Source organism: Lactuca virosa, chromosome 8, assembly GCF_052849685.1.
Source record: "Lactuca virosa cultivar CGN04683 chromosome 8, Lactuca_virosa_CGN04683_v6, whole genome shotgun sequence".
In the NCBI taxonomy this organism is placed as follows: Eukaryota; Viridiplantae; Streptophyta; class Magnoliopsida; order Asterales; family Asteraceae; genus Lactuca; species Lactuca virosa.
The window spans coordinates 146,901,493-146,925,729 of record NC_136433.1 but is presented as its reverse complement, the minus strand read 5'-3'; the positions used below and the strand labels follow the sequence as shown (position 1 = coordinate 146,925,729).

Below are 24,237 nucleotides of genomic sequence, written 5' to 3'. Positions count from 1 at the left end.
AACATAAGAATTAGCACCGACATTAAGAGGGGGCTTGGACATCAGGGCGATATCCAGCACATCCAACTAGATGTGGCACTTGACGTGTCGTATATCGTCTTAATGTCCACGTCGTCCATGTTGATGTCCACCCTATAGCCCAAATTTCTTGTAGCGAAAATATTATTTTTGTTGTAGTTGCTTTCTCTGTTTCTCATTAGACTCGCTATGAAGAAGTGGAACAGAGAACCTCTTGGGAGGATCGATCTTGAAACAGATATAAGTACTTCATAATTAACAGAAGTGTGTGGACCATATGAAAATTTTCATCTTTATTGATGGATTAATAGCTACAAAGAATATGAATAACAAATATAATTCTGAAGCTTAATTAGCATCAAATACATAGAAGAATATATACGGAGGTCCAGCGTATCATTGTACACAGAATACTTCTTATGCCATTTTGCATTCTGGAGGAAACCCTTGAGGAAATCTCTTGGAATCAGAGCAGTAGTTGTAGATCATGTAATTCTTCTGCACCCATTGTAACCTTTCCTGCTTTGTGTTATCCAACTCCTCGGATAGCCATGCCTGATTGCCACCGGAAGATGCAGAGCCACCACAAGACGATTTCCCAGAAGACACCACACAAGCATCGGCCCTAAAGTTTCTGTAGGATGCTGTGAACGGGGCTTGACTCCAATCGGTTTTAATCAACCCACCCCTGGTCGCCCAATCATCAGCATTCCATAAGCTAGAGTGTATTCTCATGGGCTGATTTTTTGGAAACGGAACTCCAATAGATTCGGAATTCTTGAACTCTCTAATGGGTGTTCCATCAACAGAAAATCTAGAAATGGACAAAGGAAGATCAGTATTTGACATGGGTCATTGTATGTAGAAATTATATAAAACTTAAGATGATACTTACATGATTCGTTGAGGGTTCCAAAGGATGGAATAAGTGTGGAAATCAGCAGTTGGATCGAACCACAGGTAGAATTGCTGTTCTCTGTTGCCTTTGCCTTGACTGAATACATTTGTATGAAGAATATAGGGATCACCACTCAAGTTACCCAGGAACTCAAAGTCGATCTCATCCCAGTTCGATCCTTTTGAAGACAACTGCAAATACAATCAAAACATAATTAATATTCATATTCAGTAAACTATTTCCCAGCCTAGAAAGTATGAAAGATAGCAAGAAACTTACATAGTAGGCAGTGACTGTGCCTGCGGAGTTACCGGGAACCAGCTTCAGCTGCATATCAATCTTGCCAAACAGATACTCGTTTCTTGACTCAAAGCCTGAGCCAGATGATTTATCGAGGGAAAGGGTTAAGAGTTCGCCATTTAGTATTTTACCACGGCCATCACCCCAAGTGATATCAAACTCATTGTTGAAATCAGCGGAGACTATTGAAGTGCTCCCTAGAAATATAGAGAGCAGAAGGAAAGTCGAAAACTTTGACGTGTAAGAGAAAGACATTTTATGCAGATGAATGTTTTGTTCATAAGTTGAAGATAAATGACATGAATTGTGTTGTATTTATAGAGTTGGTGTTTGGAGATTGAAGGAAGGTGGGGACGAAGGTCAGAGTAGGAGGAGATTCAGTGAAGTCAAGTTGGTGAGAAATTAGAAGTTTTGAACTTTTGATCATAAAACAGCTGGTATATATTAGGCTTTAGCGTGTAACAATCATATCTCTAAAGTGGTACTGACTACTGAAAGAGACTTTTGGTTGTTTAAAAAATCAAATTGACGGATGTCTTGTGGGTCGGTGACGCGTTTTCAAAAGTGTAATTTATTATTTTAAATTGCATGGGGTTTCATCCGGGATATTCAACCGCGGATAAAATATTGAATACAAGGACTGATAATTTAAAAGATTTTACCTTTTAAACATATTTTCCCTTTTTTTAATTACCAATATTTTTCCTAGTATTTTCTATTTTTCTCAAATATCGGGTTTCCAAGTAACTTCCGCTAACAAACAAGTTTTTTTTTTTTTTTTTTTTTTTTTTTTTTTTTCAAAGATAACCTCATATTCTTCCGAATTTTCTTGAATGATCAAAGAATTCAAGAAATATTTTTCTAGCATTATATCATTATGTAACACCGTAAAGAGTTTGGTGGATGCTTGGTATGTGGCATAGTTTCTGCTATGAGATGGTAAATGTCATGGATATATGTGAATGATATTTTTGATAAAAGTTGGAAAATATGGTTTAGTTTTTTACTAGAGGCTAGAGAGGGTATCAATGACCTATGTCGGTTAAGGCATCAGAGGTTTTAATCACCCAAGATAGTAGTCCATGCCACTTGTTGTCGACTCTATGTTTGCCTAATTGGTAACATCTTAGAACTAATGGTGTAGTTTCATATCATGAATATGGAAATATGATGTTATTTGTTAACATTATGAAATGATGCCAAATTTTATCTATGTGATTGACTAGGGTGTATCATGAATATGGAAATATAATGTTATTTGTGAACATTGTGAAATGATGTCAAATTTTATCCATGTGATTGACTAGGGTGAGCATAACGCGTGAATATGTTGTTTAAGCTTTACGACATGTTTGGAGCAAGTATAAACATAGTAGTAAAAGAAATGGGATAAAACCCAAAGTATGTTGCTATTTTCTAAAATATTGGGATGAGAAAAAATGAAAAGAAAATTATATGTAAACCAAATGGGATAAAACCCAAAGTATCGTGCTGGGCATCCTTACCTCGTCCCATACTATATTGGAAGTTCATGACACGTGTCCAAATTGGTTAGAAGAAACCAATTAATTTTTATGCCAAATTTTTTTTATTGTTTATAAGTAATGTTTATCTTTAATAAAAAATAAAATAAAATATATCAAAATACATAATTTATTTTTCTCTACAAAATAAGACAAATATTGATATATTTTTATAAATATATAACTTTAATGTGAAATAGGTTAGGTTGGGTTGATAATGAGTGTAAATAATTGGATTGAATTGGGTTGTATATGTGGAAGAGAAATAAATTAGTTTTTTTATTGAAAAATTGGATTGGGTTTGATTGCTAACGGGGATAGCCTAAGGGCTAGGGTTAGCCCACCATCAGCCTCCATCACCTCATAATACTCCCCTTTGAAACCCTAGCACCTCATAGTTGATTTTGAGCTCATTTGTGGTGATTTCTAGTAATGAAGAAGAAGATGAAGAGCATCTAGTACACCATCTCAACATTCAAGCTTCACCATTATTCATCTTCACACATTCTGTACCTTTGTGAGTTTTCAAGTTAAATGTTTTATGAGTCAATAAGCTTCGATATAGGTTTTTATGCATTATCTTTCATGTCTAGGTTGATATAGTGTTTGGGGATCCATAAAGTTGCCAACTTTATGGATCTCCAATGTCCATTTGATGAAATAAGTGTTGGATTCTTTAAAAAAAAGAAATAAGTGTTGGATCTGAAGTATGGTTAGGTTTTGAAACTCTTGCATGAGCTCTTAAGGCCATTTCTTCCTTTCTGTGCCCTAGCTTGTGTTTGGGACATGTATTAGAAATGAATGTACAAAAAGCCATGATCTTTATGATGTGATGTAGTAGATAAGACATCCTGGAAGTTTTTTTTGCTTGTCTAAAAGGATTGAGAACTTATTACATCAAGCTGTTTAGAGCGTTCTCACGACATGAGAACTTATGGATCATGACGTGAGAATGGAATGACTCGATTACTTTGTCTTACTAGGTCACGACGTGACCAATAGATGGTCATGACATGACAACTGGCTGACTAACCTTAGAGTGTGGATTTTGAACTTTGACCGTTGATTGTTGAATTTGATCGTTGTCCAAGTTTGACTTTAGGTCAACACTACAAATAAAATTACATTTAGTGGCACAAGTTTTTTTTAGTGGCACATATTTTGTTGTGACATTGTACACTTTAAGAATCATTTTTTTGTTCCCTCCTATTTCCCCCGTTTTCCCCGCTTTTACTCCTAAATATTTTCAGATACCAAAAAACAACGCGGGTCCCAAAATTTTGATTATCTCTCAAAACTTTAAATATAGCAAAATGTTTAGGGCAAAATTGATAGCCAGCGCTCGTCCACCATTCTCCCTCGTCTGCCATTCTCCTTCGTCGCTCACCCCCGTCACCGTCACCCACTTACTGCCAATACTTGTCGTCGCTCACTCACCATCGTTTTGTGACAACCCGAAACTTTTATCTCGCACACATAGTCAATTCAATCAAAATTAAACATGTTTTGTTGACTTTTAGCTCTGTTTGAGGATTCGTTTAAGTGATTCTAAGCTTGAGTATGACCAAGGTTGAGTTTAGGAATGTGTCAGCAAGTCGTATACTGTCAAAACAGGGCCATACATACCCTTAGAGGGAGTGTACGGCCGTACACATGGGTGTGCGGCCGCACACCCACTCCCTTGGCAGCACACTCGCTCTTGGCAGCACTCTCACCCCTATATAAAGGGTAGACCCCTTTCCTTTCATTCCTTTAACACCTTGGCAGCACACAACACCATTTCTCTCAAGCTTCTTCAACCACAAACCCTCCCAAGGCTTCAAAAACGTGAGTAATCCATCCCTTAACTTGTTGTGCATGAAGAACCTCTTGATCTAGGCCTTGAATCATGAAAGTCCCGTCATGTTCTTCATCTCTTTGAAGGAGTGCGACCACACACTCATGTGTGCGGCAGCACACTCCTGAGTGCGGCAGCACACTCCTGTGTGAGGTAGCACACTCCCTTGTGCAACATCACACATATTTGTGCGACCATACACACACACCATAGGACCACAAACCCATTTCTAAGACCCTAAACTTGTACTACAAACAAGTATGGGCCTAGGACACTTCATGGATGCAAGTATGGACCTTGAAAACACCTCAAATGCACCTTCCATCATGAGTGTACGGCCGCACACCCATTGGTCCGCACACCCATGGCCGTACACACCTTTAAGGTGGCCATACACCTCCCTCATGCAATCCTTAGAGGTCCTAACACTTAGTGCAAGTAGTCCCAAGTTCTTAGAGTGGTTCTTCATCACATCTAGTGGTGAAATACCATCATTTGACTCCTTTATGTGTCATTACTTGTTGATTAGGATCAAATCGTGTTCAAGGCTTCACTTGAACATCCCGCATTCCGTATCGATCCTTCATTCAAATCACCCGAGGTGAGTTCATACCCCTACATTTTCCGTGTTTTTAATGTTTTCAGGGGGGAATACAAGCCAAATTCAAAGTATTTTATTAAGTTTTAAACTTATTAATGCAGTCCAACGATTTCCACGTTTAATAACATATTTGGATATTTTATCTCTTTTTGTAATATGTTGAGCATAAGGGAAACTACTATTTTGGAAATCTAACTTCATAGCTTTCAGAAAGGTTTTTATAAAGCAGCTCTATATCAACTCTAATAAACTATAATGGGTATAGTTTGGGATAACCCTCTAGGCAGTCTCTACCTAATCAGATTTCATAAATGAATATATATAAACTATGGCAGATTTAGTTTATGTTATATGTTTTCTCAGAAGTATAAAGTACATTTATTCAAGGATAATTACTGTTTTATATTGATTTCTCGCTAGTAAACTAGATTATATAGAATTGTGAGGCGCTATTTCAATACTGTACCCTTAGGTGTATAGTGATAAATCCTTTTAGTATAACCAGAGTCTCCTGGAGGGAGAGCGTGAGATTTGTGAATAGATCTATTCGGGACTGACAATCCCACACCAGAACTGCTAGCTACAGTTTGGCGGACACGCCTGTGGTGAACAAATGCCATTTAGCTTAACGCCTGAAGAACGTTATAAAGGTCTCTCGGTCATATCAAGTATGGTTATACGACTCACAAAATAAGTATAAATTAATTTTGTTTACGGACTCTATTCTTCGCTTGTTTTATTTTAAGTAATAAAACTACTTTTATATATACTGATAGAAATCAGGGATCTCTAAACTTGCATCTCTACCTCTAGGATGGATATCTTGTTTTAGAGAAAATATAGGATTTTCCTGGATTAACACCGGCTTTTCTAAAACTGATGGTTCACTACTCTACCAACGGACATTCATTCCATGACTCCTTGAATTATACATGTCATGTATGAATCTGGAAGACATGGAAGGAATGGGCTTTCAAACATGCTTTTCATAAGAAAATATAGGATTTTCTTGAGGAACACTTTTCAAAAGAATCAAAGAACATTTTTCCATCAAAACTAAATGCTTATGAACTCACCAGCTTTATGCTGATACTCTTTCAAAACTGCTTGTATTCTCAGGGAGTTAGTAAACAGGTACTTCCAGGAACTCGGAGAAGTCGAAGTGTTAGAGTCGCGTCTTTCTATTTTGCTTTTGATATGAACAAAACTATGTATTAAAACAATGTAAACCTCTTTCATATATGTATTAAATGTCTGATTGTGTTTACTATGCTTGCTATGATACAATTGTTGTGATACTACGCATGACGTCCTCCACCCCGGAACGATTCCGCCATCACGGTTTCGGGGTGTGACAGATTGGTATCAGAGCCCTTGTTTATAGCGAACTAAGTATACCGAACCTTACATGGTATACAACTATAAATACTAAGGGGCCTAAGTGCTCTAAACTAAAAGTATACTTTCAAAATACAAGTATTTTTATAAAAGTATATAAGTATACCCGAGTATCAGGATCCTTGTCGTAAGAAGAACAAAACAAAAGTATTTGGATGTTGGACATCGCGGTTAAACCTGGGCAGATATGTAATCATGTCTAGGGTGAATATAGCCTGATCAACTATATTCAGTCGAGACATGACCAACATGTGCTTGGGAGTGACTATAGTGTTGCAGCAAGTCTAAAACTTACCTAGATACTAGAGGAGTTCTAGAGCCAAACATAAGGATTAAAATACTATAGGAGTATTTTAGGATGCTATAACGATTAAGCCGAAAACTTACCCAAGGATCCATCCTTCAAGAATCAAGCATGTAGCCATGATACATTGGAAGTATTATTAGATTCAATATCTATTAACTATTCCTTTACCCTCGTCTCGCGTAGATAGCATGGCTGGATTCCATCTTCCTGGCGACCTGTACTTTCCTAACCAAGGAGATGATGGATGGATCGAACCAGAGCCAGAAGGAAACCATGAAATCCCTTTTGACGATGGTATTGCCGAACCATTTCCCGAAGAGACTGACTCGGAACCAGAAGTCGAGAACTTACCCCCAGTGGCCCCAATACCAATTCCCAACCCTCAGCTTGTACTCGAAGTCCCAACGCCTATGTGGGTCGGAAGCCTGGATAGGTGGAGTCACGAACAAGGCCAACCCTGCCCGTATAATGGGGATCACCGCTTCTACAATGTGGACGGAGGAGGCTCCGCAGATAGAGCCCTTCCAATCATGGTCCGCCGAGTGGCCCGCAATGTCGAAATGAACGTGGCGGCCATTCACCGAACTGTGGAACTCGAGGCAGACTTGGATGCCAACACAAACTGTATTCGCAGTCTCGAGGTTGCTCATGGGAGGATTTTGAGAGACCACGAAGCCTAGCAGCGAGAGCTAGCTGCAACTCGAGCTGAGGTCGTAGAGCTCCGAGCACGCCAATCAGCATACGAGAGTCGCCTGCTTGACATGGATCGCCAGTTGACTAACCTAAGGTTCCGCCCGAGAAGTGCCCGTCGCCAGTAGGAGATATTCTACTTGTCCATCCTTTTAGTTTACAGAATAATTTTCCTATTTATGTTCTAAGTAGCTCCTTTCTCTGTAGACATTCTTGTCTTGCAAGTGCCGATTCACTAGTTCTTTATGTTGTCATATTGTTCCTCTGTTGGTATGTGATAGACCTACTCCTAGGTCAAATTTTCCAAACTCTGTGTAATCTTGATATCGACAATGGTGGCAACTATCATATTTCAGTTGAAGATTTTCATTGTCAAAAGTATACCTTAGATCGATAGCATGAAAAGTAAGCAACTTTATCAAGGTCCCATCACTGTTTTGACCTCAAAACGTGAATCATAAGATATATTCAGATGATTATTCCTTATCCCCATCATTTTCGTATCAACTTCGATATCCTAATCGGCACGGAATTGTTAAGCCTCAAATCGTGCTTATATTCTTTGCTTCGAGAAATCGATTCATCTCAATCTTCCCTTCGACGAAATCCTCACCGATCTCAGTGACAAGATTTTTCGAACCATCGTATCATTTCCTGCGCAAGAAGTTAAGGACCTTGAGAGCGCCTCCGAAGTCTGCAACTTTCCCGATGCCTTCCCCAAAGACATTCCAGGGATTTCTTCCGAGTGCCAAGTCGAATCCCGTATTTACTTGATCCTCGGAACTACTCTTATAGCCAAATCCCCATATCGTTTAGAGCTGACAGAGATGTGAGAGCTACTCAGCCAGCCCGATGAGCTGAGCAACCAAGAGTTCGTAAACTTATTGTATGTGAACTTTGTGTGCTCAATTCTTTTCTGTCATAGCTAAGGCCACATCATGGGGATGTGGGTCGAATCACTGAGAGTCAGATAGCAAAACTGGAAATCTCAAAGCATAGATAAACATCTAGGATACATCTAGAGACAACCATTGTTGCTCACAAGCTTCTTTCTTGACATATACCAGATCATGCCTCAGAAGAAGCGTAACCAGCCCACAATTAAGACGCAAATTCTTCAGATGGACTCAGCCACGTTCCAAGCTACTGTCACAGCAGTCGTAGCAGCCGCCCTAGCTGTTCTTAACGCCAACAACACAAATGTGGGTGGAAGTGTGAATGGCAATCCAAACCTTGGTGTTAACCAACCTCAACAACCAGTGCCTACTAGGAGGGGCACACCTGATCCCCAACCTAACATCCTGAAACGAAAGTTCAAAGGAAGTTGTTCGACCCAAAGACCTACTGAAAGGCGGCGGATTGGGACAGTCAATACCCCAGTCAGCCCTACTGTTCCAACCCCAACCACACCCTACTTGGGAAACCTCCCTCACTGCAGCAAATGCAACTACCATCATCATGGAGTCTGCCGAGTGCCGCATTGCACTAGATGCAACAGGAAGGGTCACACCTCCCGCAACTGTAGGGCCCTAGTTAAGTTCGTCACTCTGACTACCAATGTTGGGGAAAGTCCAACATGTCACCTATGTGGTAGTATGGGACATTTCAAAAGAGACTGCCCAACAGAGGAAAACAATGAGGAGACAGGAGGAGTCTGACCTCAGAAAACGGGAAGCATCAAAGAACCCTACAGTGTTTTGGTACGTTTTCGAAAACCTCAATAATCATTCATGATCGTGATTACTTTCTTGTCCAAATTATATCACGACATGCCCTAATGAGTAAAGTATGAAAACTTAGTGAATACGTTGGAGTCAGTTGTAATTATACATGACTTATATACGCCAAGAAATCATAGGAAAATCTAATGGGAACCATTCCATCGAGAGCCCATAGTTTCAAAACATCTGGACCCTCGCATTAGTAGTACCCACCAAGTCCAAATCAAACGCAGAAAATACTAGAGACATTCATTTAGGGATGCCAATGTGCTAGCAAAACGATCCTCCCGGACTAACTTGACGCGCGATTCTACGACACCATTCTGTCTAGCTCGACTAAGTCTATGTTATACCAAACCCTTTTGTCTTAAATCGTTTGATCGCGAAACTCCCGTCGCTCGTGACGACAACCAGATGCGAACTTCAAAGAATTCATCTCTCTTCGAAATTCGAAAGTATTCATACGAAGAGTATCATCCGCAAAGAGAAGGACAAAGTAAGAGAACCATCTGGGCAATTGAAGATCTGTCATGGGACACACATCTATCCTTAATTGGACTTTCTTGCAACAACGACGACCTTTCCAGTAGCAAGGCTGCGCCGTTCGAAGCCCTCTGCAGCCACAAGTACAGACCCCATCTGTGATGGGCTGAGGCGGGCGACACACAAATAAGACAAGAGTCAAGTCCCCGACAGCACTCCCACGAGTCCTGAAATCATCTGAGAGACGGCAGAAAAGATCGCATGAGATAATAGACAAAAACCATTGGAGTCCCAGATTAGTGAACGTGTCTTTCTTATAGGTTTCACCCTGGAAAAGCCTGATACGCTTCGGAAAGCGTAGAAAGCTAAATCCGAGATACGTTAGACCGTCCGAGATCCTTGTTAGGATCGGTCCCATAGCGCACGAACTCCAGTTACCTCGAGTGCTTAGCAACGCTCATCTTGTCTTCCCGTTCCAAACAGAAATGAGTGTCCGTTCAATGAGACACCTACGATTTTCCCTCGACAACCTCGAGTTAGACGAGAGTCTACACTTTGTGAGAGAGTCATCTGAGCTCACGGATCGAGAAGTCGAGTGAACGAAATAACGTCACATCCCGATAGTGAAGGTCCGCTAGAATGTCAACCAGGAACTTGGATTCACTTGGGATCACGAGAGTCCCATGAACCTTAAGTACCTCCATCTTTTTTCAAACACATGAGTTATATTCTTATTCTTGAATTTCGGGACGAAATTCCCTCTAACGGGGGGATGATGTGACAACCCGGAACTTTTATCTCGCACACATAGTCAATTCAATCAAAGTTAAACATGTTTTGTTGACTTTTAGCTCTGTTTGAGGATTCGTTTAAGTGATTCTAAGCTTGAGTATGACCAAGGTTGAGTTTAGGAATGTGTCAGCAAGTCGTATACTGTCAAAACAGGGCCATACACACCCTTAGAGGGAATGTACGGCCGTACACATGGGTGTGCGGCCGCATACCCACTCCCTTGGCAGCACACTCGCTCTTGGTAGCACTCTCACCCCTATATAAAGGGTAGACCCCTTTCCTTTCATTCCTTTAACACCTTGGCAGCACACAACACCATTTCTCTCAAGCTTCTTCAACCACAAACCCTCCCAAGGCTTCAAAAACGTGAGTAATCCATCCCTTAACTTGTTGTGCATGAAGAACCTCTTGATCTAGGCCTTGAATCATGAAAGTCCCGTCATGTTCTTCATCTCTTTGAAGGAGTGCGACCACACACTCATGTGTGCGGCAACACACTCCTGTGTGCGGCAGCACACTCCTGTGTGCCGCACCACACTCATGTGTGTGCGGCAGCACACTCCTGTGTGCGGCAGCACACTCATGTGTGCGACAGCACACTCCTGTGTACGGCCACACACTCATGTGTGCGGCAGCACACTCCTGTGTATGGCAGCACACTCCTGTGTGCTGCAGCACACTCCTGTGTGAGGCAGCACACTCCCTTGTGCAGCAGCACACACATTTGTGCGACCATACACACACCATAGGACCACAAACCCATTTCTAAGACCCTAAACTTGTACTACAAACAAGTATGGGCCTAGGACACTTCATGGATGCAAGTATGGACCTTGAAAACACCTCAAAGGCACCTTCCATCATGAGTGTACGGCCGCACACCCATGGCCGTACACACCTTTAAGGTGGCCATACACCTCCCTCATGCAATCCTTAGAGGTCCTAACACTTAGTGCAAGTAGTCCCAAGTTCTTAGAGTGGTTCTTCATCACATCTAGTGGTGAAATACCATCATTTGACTCCTTTATGTGTCATTAATTGTTGATTAGGATCAAATCGTGTTCAAGGCTTCACATGAATATCCCGCATTCCGTATCGATCCTTCATTCAAATCACCCGAGGTGAGTTCATACCCCTATATTTTCCATGTTTTTAATGTTTTCAGGGGGGAATACAAGCCAAATTCAAAGTATTTTATTAAGTTTTAAACTTATTAATGTAGTCCAACGATTTCCACGTTTAATAACATATTCGGATATTTTATCTCTTTTTGTAATATGTTTAGCATAAGGGAAACTACTATTTTGGAAATCTAACTTCATAGCTTTCAGAAAGGTTTTTATAAAGCAGCTCTATATCAACTCTAATAAACTATAATGGGTATAGTTTGGGATAACCCTCTAGGCAGTCTCTACCTAATCAGATTTCATAAATGAATATATATAAACTATGGCAGATTTAGTTTATGTTATATGTTTTCTCAGAAGTATAAAGTACATTTATTCAAGGATAATTACTGTTTTATACTGATTTCTCGCTAGTAAACTAGATTATACAGAATTGTGAGGCGCTATTTCAATACTGTACCCTTAGGTGTATAGTGATAAATCCTTTTAGTATAACCAGAGTCTCCTGGAGGGAAAGCGTGAGATTTGTGAATAGATCTATTCGGGACTGACAATCCCACACCAGAACTGCTAGCTACAGTTAGGCGGGCACGCCTGTGGTGAACAAATGTCATTTAGCTTAACGCCTGAAGAACGTTATAAAGGTCTCTCGGTCATATCAAGTATGGTTATACGACTCACAAAATAAGTATAAACTAATTTTGTTTACGGACTCTATTCTTCGCTTGTTTTATTTTCAGTAATAAAACTACTTTTATATATACTGATAGAAATCAGGGTTCTCTAAACTTGCATCTCTACCTCTAGGATGGATATCTTGTTTTAGAGAAAATATAGGATTTTCCCGGATTAACACCGGCTTTTCTAAAACTGATGGTTCACTACTCTACCAACGGACATTCATTCCATGACTCCTTGAATTATACATGTCATGTATGAATCTGGAAGACATGGAAGGAATGGGCTTTCAAACATGCTTTTCATAAGAAAATATAGGATTTTCTTGAGGAACACTTTTCAAAAGAATCAAAGAACATTTTTCCATCAAAACTAAATGCTTATGAACTCACCAGCTTTATGCTGATACTCTTTCAAAACTGCTTGTATTCTCAGGGAATTAGTAAACATGTACTTCCAGGAGCTCGGAGAAGTCGAAGTGTTAGAGTCACGTCTTTCTATTTTGCTTTTGATATGAACAAAACTATGTATTAAAACAATGTAAACCTCTTTCATATATGTATTAAATGTCTGGTTGTGTTTACTATGCTTGCTATGATAGAATTGTTGTGATACTACGCATGACGTCCTCCACCCCGGAACGATTCCGCCATCACGGTTTCGGGAGACTGTGGGCTAGGGATAATCCAGTCGGAAGCTGTGGACCCAGTATTCAATGTTTGTATATGTTCTGTTGTGTGTGGTACTTTGGAGGAACTCACTAATCTTTGTCTTACAGTTTGATTTTATGGTCTCAGGTACATCAGAGGACAGGGGCAAGGCAAATGTATGATTCTGCACATCATCCATGATATTTAGTTGATTTATGATTTTGGGATACTCTGATTTTTTATTATGACTTTTCAAAACTATGATTTGTATGATTTATGGATTTTGATATGGTTTTTAAAACAAAATGACCACCATGAACAATGACGATATTAATAACTACCAACACTTAGCAGGAAACACTTTGACTAACCTTATTTTCTTAACAGTAACACCATGCTTCTTTGCAATATAAAAAGAAGTGTTTGATATAATAAGTCTTCATAAATCAACAAGTATTATTCGTATTCTTTGCAATATAAAAAGAAGTGTTTAATTCAATAAATTTCTTTTGTTTAAGTCTTCATAAATCAACAAGTATTATATGTTGTGCGGTAATAACTCATTATATAAATTCGAACGAGTTTTACTATAATACAAATTATTATTGTTATTATTATTATTATTATTATTGTTATTATACAATAATTAATAATAGTATTAGTATTATATAATAATAATAATAATAATAATAATAATAATAATATATGTATATATCTATACTATATACTATTAATGAGATTTTTTTTTCTTTCATCAGAAAAATTTAAACCTCTAAATTCTTTATACATGATAATATATCTACTTTATTAATTTACATGTGTTAATAAATGTTAAATATTATCATTAATTGAATATATTGTTTGAGATATCAATATAATATTCTTAAAATATTAATTTAAATATCATGTTAAATTCAAAATATAAATCAAAATATTAAATAAACTTAGAAAATATTCATATATATTTTTTGTAATAGTTTAAAACATTTAAATGTTTTAATATAAAATTATATCGACATGTCAAATTAACTAAAACATTCGAAACTATTTTTTTAATAACTAATATTTTTAATTAAATGGTTTTTAAATTAGTTAAAATTAATTATAATTAATCATAACGTTAAAAGCAAAATTAAATTAAAAGTTATATTTAGTTTTATTCACACGTCAGCTACGACTAATGACCATAAATAATATAATTTTGAAAACAACATCATAAATGGTCCTTGTGGTTTCCCAAAATCTGAAGTATAATACTCGTGGTTTAGAAACGTCATAGATGGTCCCTGTGCTTTCAAAACTTTTGACGATTGCTCCTTATTGCTAACTCCGTTAAGTTTTATCCGTTAACGGAAAGACATTTTCGTCATTTCACACCACAGGGATCATTTATGATCTTTTCAGTTATTTAAAAAAAAAAGAAAAAACTAAATATAATTATTTAATATATAATCTCTCTCTCTGTCTCTCTCTCTCTCTCTCTCTCTCTCTCTCTCTCCCCAATAATCCATGTCAAATAAATAGGTACATAGTGAAGAAACGAAGATCCGAAATACCCACCAAATCGAACAGGTTGTTGAACATGAACAGCTTCTGGAAAACCTCATGGCCTCGAAACTCCTCCATGATTGATTGACTGCACTACACCATTCTCTCTAAAAAAACAAGTATTCTTCTCTCTCACTCTGTATGTGTGTCTCGTACACCACATACACAAAGAAATCAAATCCCTCTTTCTCTTTTCTTCTCAAAATTGCACAAAGTCTCCCCCTTTTTTCTTCAATCATCAGTCAGAAATTAGAAACAAGGGTAAAAAGGAGGTTGCACTCTCCCCTCTCTCTCATATAGGTGACATTTTTATTGGTTTTCTGGTTTGGGTTAAAAAAATGAACATGGATTATGTTTTATGGTTTGATGAGGATCTTACAATGGAGAAAGAAGGGTGGTGTTACGGTTGTCTTCTGGCGGTTCAAAATCATCATGGAAATCAGAAAAGATACAAATCCCTGGAAAATCGTGTTAAGAATAGTCAGCACCATGTTTATATTTGGGTAACTTACCTGGACCAGGTTGCTTCAAAACAATGTCCCCACCCCTTCGATTGAAAGTCATCACCCAAATATGAGGGAAATTAACAATCATAGTCAGCATTACTCCTCAAATTAGGGTTAGGAAACCAACGAGGTCAAGGGTGAAAGAGGTTCGATTAGAACTTAGAGGAAAGAAAAGTGGGTGAATACGACATTCACCGTATTGGATTCCATGATAGAAGGGATAGAAATCAACCGATCAGAGGTGTCTGCTGAGTTGTTACCGTTGGATTCTACAATGTGGTAATGAATCCCTTCCTTGTGAATAATTTGTTGAAACATTTCAAGTGTACGCTTATGTCAGATGGAGTTATTTATCTTATGTCAGATGGAGTTATTCATTAATGGGGATTGAGGTGAAGATACTAAAACAAAGAGAATATTAGAGAATGGTGGTGCAGATAAGGAAGAAGAAGAAGAAGGGGTGGGGAAGTGACCTTTTATATTTAATTATATTTAATTTTTTCTTTTTTAAAAAAATACGAAAAAACATCATAAATGGTCCCTATGGTTTGAAATGACGAAAATGCCCTTCTAGTTAACGGACAAAACTTAACGGAGTTAGCAATAAGGACCAATCGTCAAAAGTTTTGAAAATACATGGACCATCTATGACGTTTCTAAACCACGGGTACTATACTTCAGATTTTGGGAAACCACAGGGACCATTTATGATGTTTTTTCTATAATTTTAATAGATGTTATAATATTATTCAAATTTAGTACAATTTTATATAACAAATTAATATAATAAACTGTTATTTTAAAGTTAATATAAATAACATAATTATTTTTAGAATGTACTTTTTAAATTTTATTTTGTACAATATATATATATATATATATATATATATATATATATATATATATAGACAATAAATGACAAAATGAACAACAAGTATGTAAAAAAAAATCAAAGATGGTGCAATAAATAATAAGAGGTATAATAAATAAAATTAAATATAAAAAATTAAAAACAAATAATTTAATAGAACTCTAAATTAATTTGAAATTGCTTCAAAAGCTACAACAGACACTAAAATAACAATAAGAGGTATTTTATAAAGGTATCCGCAATGAATTAAATTTATTAAAGTTTAATTGATTGACACATCATAATTTTTCTTACTATACAACTTTATATTAATTTTCTTACAATGTATTGAATCCAATAAAGTTTAATGAAATATATATTTAATAGTTAAAAGATTTTTTTTTTCATTGAAGAGTTCAATAGTCATTAAACTACATATCTATTGAATGTCAACATGACATCACACAATGATAGAGTTTAATTAATTAAATGCCAATTAGAAATACCAACTCTTATAGGTTATGGATGGATGTTCTAAATCCTTAAAATACGATGCGAGGTAAAAATATATAATTATTTTTCAAGGAGAAAGAATGTCGGTTTAAAATCAATTAGGCAAATTTATTCAGAAACCGCGTCTTTGGCCGACAAAAATCCGTCACTAAAAGCAAAATCAAATAAATGCTCTACAGTTTATTTTTAAATATAATCCACAGACCACAGTCTCTTTTTGCCACACGCTTATTATACCAGCTGTTTTGAGGTCAAAAGCTCCTCACCGACCTAACTTCACTAAACTGGTACTGACACTCTCACTTTCTTCATGACCTTCCTTTAATCTCCAAACACCAATCCTATAAATACGACACAATTCATGCCTTTATCTTCAACTTACTAACAACACCTTCCTCTGCATAAAATGGCGTTTTCTAGAACCTCAAAGCTTTCGACTTTCTTCCTAGTCATCTTATTTGTAGGGATCACTTCAATAGTCTCCGCAGATTTCAACAATGAGTTTGATATCACTTGGGGTGATGGACGTGGTAAAATACTCAACGGAGAGCTCTTAACGCTCTCCCTCGACAAATCATCTGGTTCTGGCTTTGAATCAAGAAACGAGTACCTGTTTGGCAAGATTGATATGCAGCTGAAGCTGGTTCCGTTAACTCCGCCGGCACTGTCACTGCCTACTACGTACGTTTCTTGCTATCCGCTGCATTATTTGGATTTGGTAAACTGGAATATAGTTTGTAATACTGAATATGCATGTTATGATTATATTTGCAGTTGTCTTCAAAAGGGTCGAACTGGGATGAGATCGACTTTGAGTTCCTGGGTAACTTGAGTGGTGATCCCTACATTCTCCATACAAATGTCTTTAGCCAAGGCAAAGGCAACAGAGAACAACAATTCTACCTGTGGTTCGATCCAACTGCTGATTTCCACACCTATTCCATCCTTTGGAACCCTCAACGCATTATGTAAGTATCATCATGTGTTTATAGTATTGCTACATGCAATATATCCCATCTTGGTCAATGCTTCTATACGTCAACATCTTTTACTGATCTTACCATTGTCGATTTTCAGATTTTCTGTTGATGGAACACCCATTAGGGAGTTCAAGAATGCGGAATCCATTGGGGTACCATTTCCTAAAAATCAGCCCATGAGAATACACTCTAGCTTATGGAATGCTGACGATTGGGCGACCAGGGGTGGGTTGGTGGAGACCGATTGGACTCAAGCTCCTTTCACTGCTTCCTACAGAAACTTTAGGGCCGATGCGTGTGTGGTGTCTTCTGGGAAATCGTCATGCGGTGGCTCTGCATCTTCCGCTGGCAATCAGGCATGGCTATCTGAGGAGTTGGACAACACAAAGCAGGAGAGGTTAAGATGGGCGCAGAAGAATTACATGATCTATAATTACTGCTCAGATTCCAAAAGATTTCCTCAAGGGTTTCCTCCAGAATGCAAATTGGCATAAGGAGTATCTTTTATCTGCTATTCTATATTACATTGGACCTCCATATGTATTTAATTAGTTTTGGTTGAGTTATGAAATTCAATTATATATTCATATTCATTTTAGCTATTAATCAATTAATAAAGAAGAGACTTTCGCATATTTTTATTTTTAATGGTTAGCTTTGCCCTTTTGTTGATTACATATCACATGTAAATGGCTTGAACTATGTTTTTGGTTCATATGCTCATAATTAGTGGCTAGCATTACCATTGGAATCGAGAGGTTTCCGCCAAATAGCCATGAGAGGGCCGGGCCGGGAGGCTTCGGTTTGGGTGAAGGGGATTTGGGTGGCAAAGTAGTGGCGATGTTATAAGTAAGAGCTAGGATGTTAAAATAAACGAGGCTTAATTGCATCGATACAAAACTAAGTAGATTCTACCGATCACCTCTTCAACCTTGTAGCATTGACGCAATCTTACAATCTAAAATCTATCTAATGTATTGAATTACCGTAAACGTAGTTTATTCAAAATTTGATTTTCTAACAACAAATTTACGTATTTTTCATTTTTTTTTGTTTAAATTATTATGTATTATCATAAAAAATGTTTGACAATTCTACCGATAAAAATATAAAAATTCAAATATGTGATGATAATTAAAAACGTCATAATAAAATACATGTAATTTATCAATAAAATTAGAATATGTACCACAAAAGAAATTAGAAAAAATATCATATTAGCCTAACTAACGAACTTTTCATTTTTGTTTTAAAAGCTCACTAAATTTTTTTTCTCCTTAAGGGGAATAAAGTCCAATGTCAAATGTTTAAAACACCATTTTTGTGGGCCACGTAACTCAAAAAAATGCCATATTTTCATTTAGGTTTAATATAGGAAGATTTAATCGGACCAAAAGGAGGAGAAGAACCCTTGAAAATGATCGAAGCAAATTCGACATTGAAGCTCTTAACCATTTTTTATTAGAGCGCGATCTCCGCCACCCCATCGGATCAAAAGGGGCAGAATTCTGGTGGGTTCTAGATCAGAATCAGAGTCTACGAGAAGTAAACCTCTCGAAAACCTGCTTGGAAGACAAAGGAGTGTTGTAAGGAATTTTCTACATCTTCAATCGCCATATCCTAAACATAGGTTGTTTTACTTTAGGTTTTTTTTTTCTATCTGTGTGCTCTTGTAGATATATTGTGTGTATTGTTTTGAAACTGGTTAATTAGGAGTAATCAAAAGTGTAAATTTCAATCCCCATATCGTTTTGTTCAATTTGATAGCGGTGGAAGGTGGTGGAAAGGAGGCACACCCTCTGAGATCTCAGATCTCGAATGGAGGAAGGAAAGAATCGGAAAATAGTAATTAGAGAACATAAAATAGAAGGCAGATTCTTTCACAATTTTCCAAACATTTCCAAACAACACTAATAAACATGTTCCTATCTTTATGATGATTATGGATTTGAATTTGATCAGTTTCTTTCACCGTTTTCATGGATTGAAGAATGAATAAAAAAACAGAGATGACTGTTAGGCCAGATTGTTTCAAGTCACTGGTTCTTTTCTGATTTGGAAGTGAAACTTTTTATCAAGGGTCAAAGGAGCCTTTCAACCGGTCACTTTATAATTTATTCCCTTTTTGTACCAAAAAAAATAAATGGATGACTTTTAAAACAAATATGACAAGTTCATTGGCTAATATGATATTTTCCCTATAAATTAATAACAACATAATTGGGTAATGTCACAAAGACCCTTTAAATTTTCATGTTGTGATTTAAATTGCCCCTCACATTTATTTGGATTTGTAAAGGAACAAACTAGAATTTTTGGGTAAAATGGTTATTCTGAAAGAGTGAAGAGGTAATCATGTTACCCTTTGCCACCTACAAAGTCGAGTGTGTAAGACTCAACGGAGTGACTCGGCGCGTATGTCAACATTTGCTCGGCTTGCACGACGTACACCACCCATCATTGCCGGCATGCCGAGCATGGGATGTTTCTACGACATTCAATTGTCGATGAGAGAGAGTAAGACTGGAGGGTCCAACAACTATTTTTGTGACTTCTTTTTTCAATTTTATATAACTATAAATACAACCTAAATCCATCATATTTTACACCACAACAAACCATTCATCTCTAAAAAATGTCTTCATCATCTTCATCCTCTTCCGATGAATTAGATTTCTGTCTACAAGTCGCAATCACCGTTGCTAATTCGGTACAACAAGAGTTAGATGAGGAAGCATGACATGCATAACGGAGACAAAGAAGATATATATAAAGAGATCATGAATCGGCCCACCAACTTTTGATGCATGTTTATTTTGATGAGCATGCCATTTTTCAAGGTTACCATTTTTGTATCGGTTCCAAATGCAAAACAATTTGTTTAAGTGTATAGTACATGAAGTGACGGAAGCATGCATATTTTCTCAACAACGTTCATATGTAAGAGGTATGGTTGGATTTCATCGTTTACAAAAATACACAACTGTAATTCGTATGTTAGCATTTGACACCCCACCCGTTGTACTAAATGATAGTGTTAGGATGTCCATACGCACCATACATGAAAGTCTTCATAAATTTTGCAATTATGTGATGAGGTTGTACGGTCCATGTTATTTGTGTTACCCTACTTCCAATGATATAAAGCAATTGTATGATCATCATGAAAACGTGCATGGCTTCCTTGGGATGTTAAGTGTAACGTCCGCAGATTCGGGCTAGTCAATTAAAATATTATAAAGGTTAAAAATGACTTTTTGATATAATATTTTTTTAGGATAAATAATTTTAACCAAAGTTATAGTATATGTGATAAGGATTCCGTACATATAAAGAACACCTAAATCTAACTTCATGAGAGTAAGCTGTGATTTTTAGAAGTTTCAGCATAACAGTGTACGACTCAGAAACCAAAACCAAAATCGGTCGATTGTTAGGAAAAACAATATAAACGGGAGTTGAATATCTTGTCAACACCTATTCGTCGATATAAAGATAGTCGAGAACGGATATCATATGAGAGAGTTATGAACTTTTAATGGACTTGAACAGTCTAAACCTGTTAAAAATATAACTTTAAAAATATATTCAAAACTAGCCGACAGAGTGTAAATGAAAGTTGTCGATCTCGTCGATAGCTACATGTCGATATAAAACGTGTCGAAAACAAAGCTCATATGAAAAAGATATTAATTTTTTAAAGAAATGGAAAATCCTCGCGTGCGCTCGCGCAACGACACATCATGCGACGCGCACTGTTATCTGCCATGTGTCACGCGACTGCTGGAGCCGCATCACCTGGTCTGACCAAAAGCACGATGCGGACCGACCAAGCGCGCGGCATGTGCTTCGAGTTTGGCTATAAATACAATGTAGTGTCTCATTCGAATTTCACACCTTCCCTACGTTTCTCTCTCAAGCTCTCCCCGCTTTAGCTATAGATTTCCCTCAACTTTAGTCTTCGGCGAATCCTTGAGATCCCTAGAATCCCAACGGTGTTAGATAGCTGGAGAATAGAAGCTCCCGGATCAGATGTCTGCCCACATAATTCTCGGTTTTCATCAGAAAGCTCTGTAAGTTAAGCTACACTTATTTTATTCAAGTGTAACTTTTAATTATATCCAACGTCATTATACTGGTTGATCTACTTACGGGGATGATGTCTAGGTTGGATTTATTGCGGTGTTTAAAGTGAGATTTTTAAACAGTATACTTTATATACCAAACGGACCCTACATCCGATATGACCCTACCTGGTTGTTCCTTACTTGATAGATCTTGATGTAGAGATTTGGATTAGTGAGGAAATCTAGACTATCATTAGTCGCCAGGAATATAAGACTAAGACTTAGTAATGCGAAACCTAGGTCACGTCAGAAGTATTTCAGATAATTAAGTGCTATATATGCTATTATCTGTGATTAAGACTTTCTGTGTTAGATGAAACTATATAAGTTGATTTTATTTAACCATATATATATTTTTATACATATAACATATGGGGTAGTAGAGGGTAAAGAGATATGAAAATAATGAAGAGAGGCCGAGACTTTTATAGTACTACCAAACTTGTAATGTAGTTACCTAGTAGGGTATTGATATTGACCACAAAATATTCTAGACAAGTCGGGTCAAACATGGACAGACTTCCAACCTGTAGATGCTTATAAGCCATACACAGACAGGTACACAACCTGTAGTGTTAATCCATAATTCACGGGCAAGTTTACATCTTGTAGGTGTTAATAAATCGTTTTGCGGGTAGGTCTACGACTTGTAGGCATTGATGAATCGTATGCTGATAGGTCTACGAACTGTAGGTGTTACTAAATTATACATGGGCAGGTCTCCAGCCTGTAGATGTTGAGGAACCTCATACAGTTAGGACTGTGAACTGTATGTATGAATGGATTATTCATGTGGGTACTCCATTCACCCCATGATTGCCTTATTAGCACATAATGCTAAAGAATCCCCGAGACAACATTGTTCACTTAGAGATTCTTTAGAATAGATCCTTTGAGATTATCATTTAGGATCAGGGAGTAAGAATAACGGGAATGGGTAATCGGGTTTATTGTTTGATGAAAGTTATTTAATTATAACAAATTAATTATAATATTATAGAGGAAGAATCGTCCCCATGTTGATGTAGTTTGATGAAGCTGTGTTGGAATTGGGTGTGAGATTGCGTCTAGCGCAAAAAAGTAACTTCTCTTTTGAGCATTTTATCAAGCATGTGGAAGACATAACTCTTCTTCTCCCTTTGTAGACATGTTTATTAAATTATTTTTATCCAAATTCTACAAATCTATTCGTTCCACAACCATTTGATTCAGGAAATAAAATAAAAGTGAGGAAGAGAACTAGCATCGACTATAGCATCCAAATTCACTTGACATTTTGTTTGACTTTGGAAAGGTCAAAGGAAAAGATTTGACCAGTTGATTTTCAGAAACGTTCTTCCAAGATGATTGTGGATACTAAGTTGTACTACTAAGAGTTCATAACGATAAATCGAGTACGACACCATACTCTTCTTGTGGGTTTTCCTTTTTTTTTTGATCCAGTTGATTTTGATTTTGCTTTACATGCATATGGTTGAACCTTCCTCCATTTTCATCAAGTGAAACTGTAAGTCCCATCAGATTATGAAGCAAACCATGAAACTCAAAGTCTCCTCAGAACTTGCCATGGGTACCCACTCAGCTGCGATAGAAGATCCGAATAGTTAACAGCCGATAAGTGACTTCAGCTTTTAGAGATGAAGTAGAATCACATATCAAGAACAGGAACATGAATACGCATCAACACAAAACACAAGTTGTTTGCACACCTTTTTGATCTATCTCCCCATGCTTCTCACGTGACCGTGACCTTTTAATATGTCAGATTTATACGACATCGTTTATTCATAACTTTTAACCATCGTCAGGTGCAATGGAAGAAATTCGTACCATCGTTCCAGCTAAGTAAAAATGTCATTTTTATAGCAAAATTTTCATTTTACAAGATCACATTCAAGTTATTTCTTTGTGATGCACTTGTACTATCCGGTTGTGCATAATGGTAGAGAAGTATTTGGTTTCAGATATGTATGCGTCTTTTTGACTACATTATATTTTGATGTTTCACAATGTACAAACACCCAAAGCACATATTATATCTCATCATATGTGTTCAAAGTTTTAAGGCATCACAAATACTTGGATTTTCTTCGCTCAGACTTCTAGATGAAGTAGATGTAGTTGCTACAGATAAGTTTTGGGAAATAAAACCTTTGAAGGATCTAGATCTGGCGAAATGAAGCTTGTGACGTAACAGATTTGTAGAGATTTTGGAAAAGCTAAAGCTTGATGAGCAGATTTATCGAGATTTTCGAAGGGATAAAACTGAGACTCATGAAGAAATGGCTATTCGCTTGAGCTCCCACGGATGCTGCCACTTGTACCTGAAATACAACACAACCAGTCAGGAGTTCTCTGGGATCGGGTCCCGGGAGAACCCTCCGATGGTTAAATTAGTCGATGTTTGTTATTTGATTTCAATTCGTATGAGAGAGTGAGAAAGAGAGAGATAACGGCTTAGCCCGAGGTGTATGTTTGTGTGGTGTATATATAGTCGAAGATACTTTTACATTGGGGAAGAAGGTAGAGGTTCTGGTGCACTTATCTTGGGAAGGAGCGTGTGTCAGACCATTGTTTGTTGGGAAGGAGCGGAAACTTGTACCTTTTGTCTTGGGAAGGATGAACTAGGTTGGCCGAGGCCGAACCACTTGTGCTGAGGATGAACCTGGTTGGCCAAGGCCGAACCTAGG

General features: G+C 37.4%; 1 protein-coding gene and 1 pseudogene across 2 annotated transcripts; one reads left to right on the top strand and one right to left on the bottom strand.

The window, feature by feature from the left end:
* Positions 1-294: 294 nt before the first annotated feature.
* LOC145134280 (putative xyloglucan endotransglucosylase/hydrolase protein 23) lies at positions 295-1,584 on the bottom strand. Its single transcript, XM_079069153.1, has 3 exons — positions 1,196-1,584; positions 914-1,107; positions 295-832 (listed from the first exon to the last, which is right to left on the bottom strand). The coding sequence occupies exons 1-3, from the start codon at positions 1,469-1,471 to the stop codon at positions 436-438; spliced, it is 867 nt and encodes a 288-aa protein (XP_078925279.1). The 5' UTR covers positions 1,472-1,584; the 3' UTR covers positions 295-435.
* A 15,213-nt stretch (positions 1,585-16,797) lies between these two features.
* LOC145128773 (putative xyloglucan endotransglucosylase/hydrolase protein 23) lies at positions 16,798-18,055 on the top strand (annotated as a pseudogene). Its single transcript, XR_013717096.1, has 3 exons — positions 16,798-17,121; positions 17,215-17,408; positions 17,518-18,055. The product of XR_013717096.1 is annotated as a putative xyloglucan endotransglucosylase/hydrolase protein 23 (transcript).
* The last annotated feature ends 6,182 nt before the right edge of the window (positions 18,056-24,237 follow it).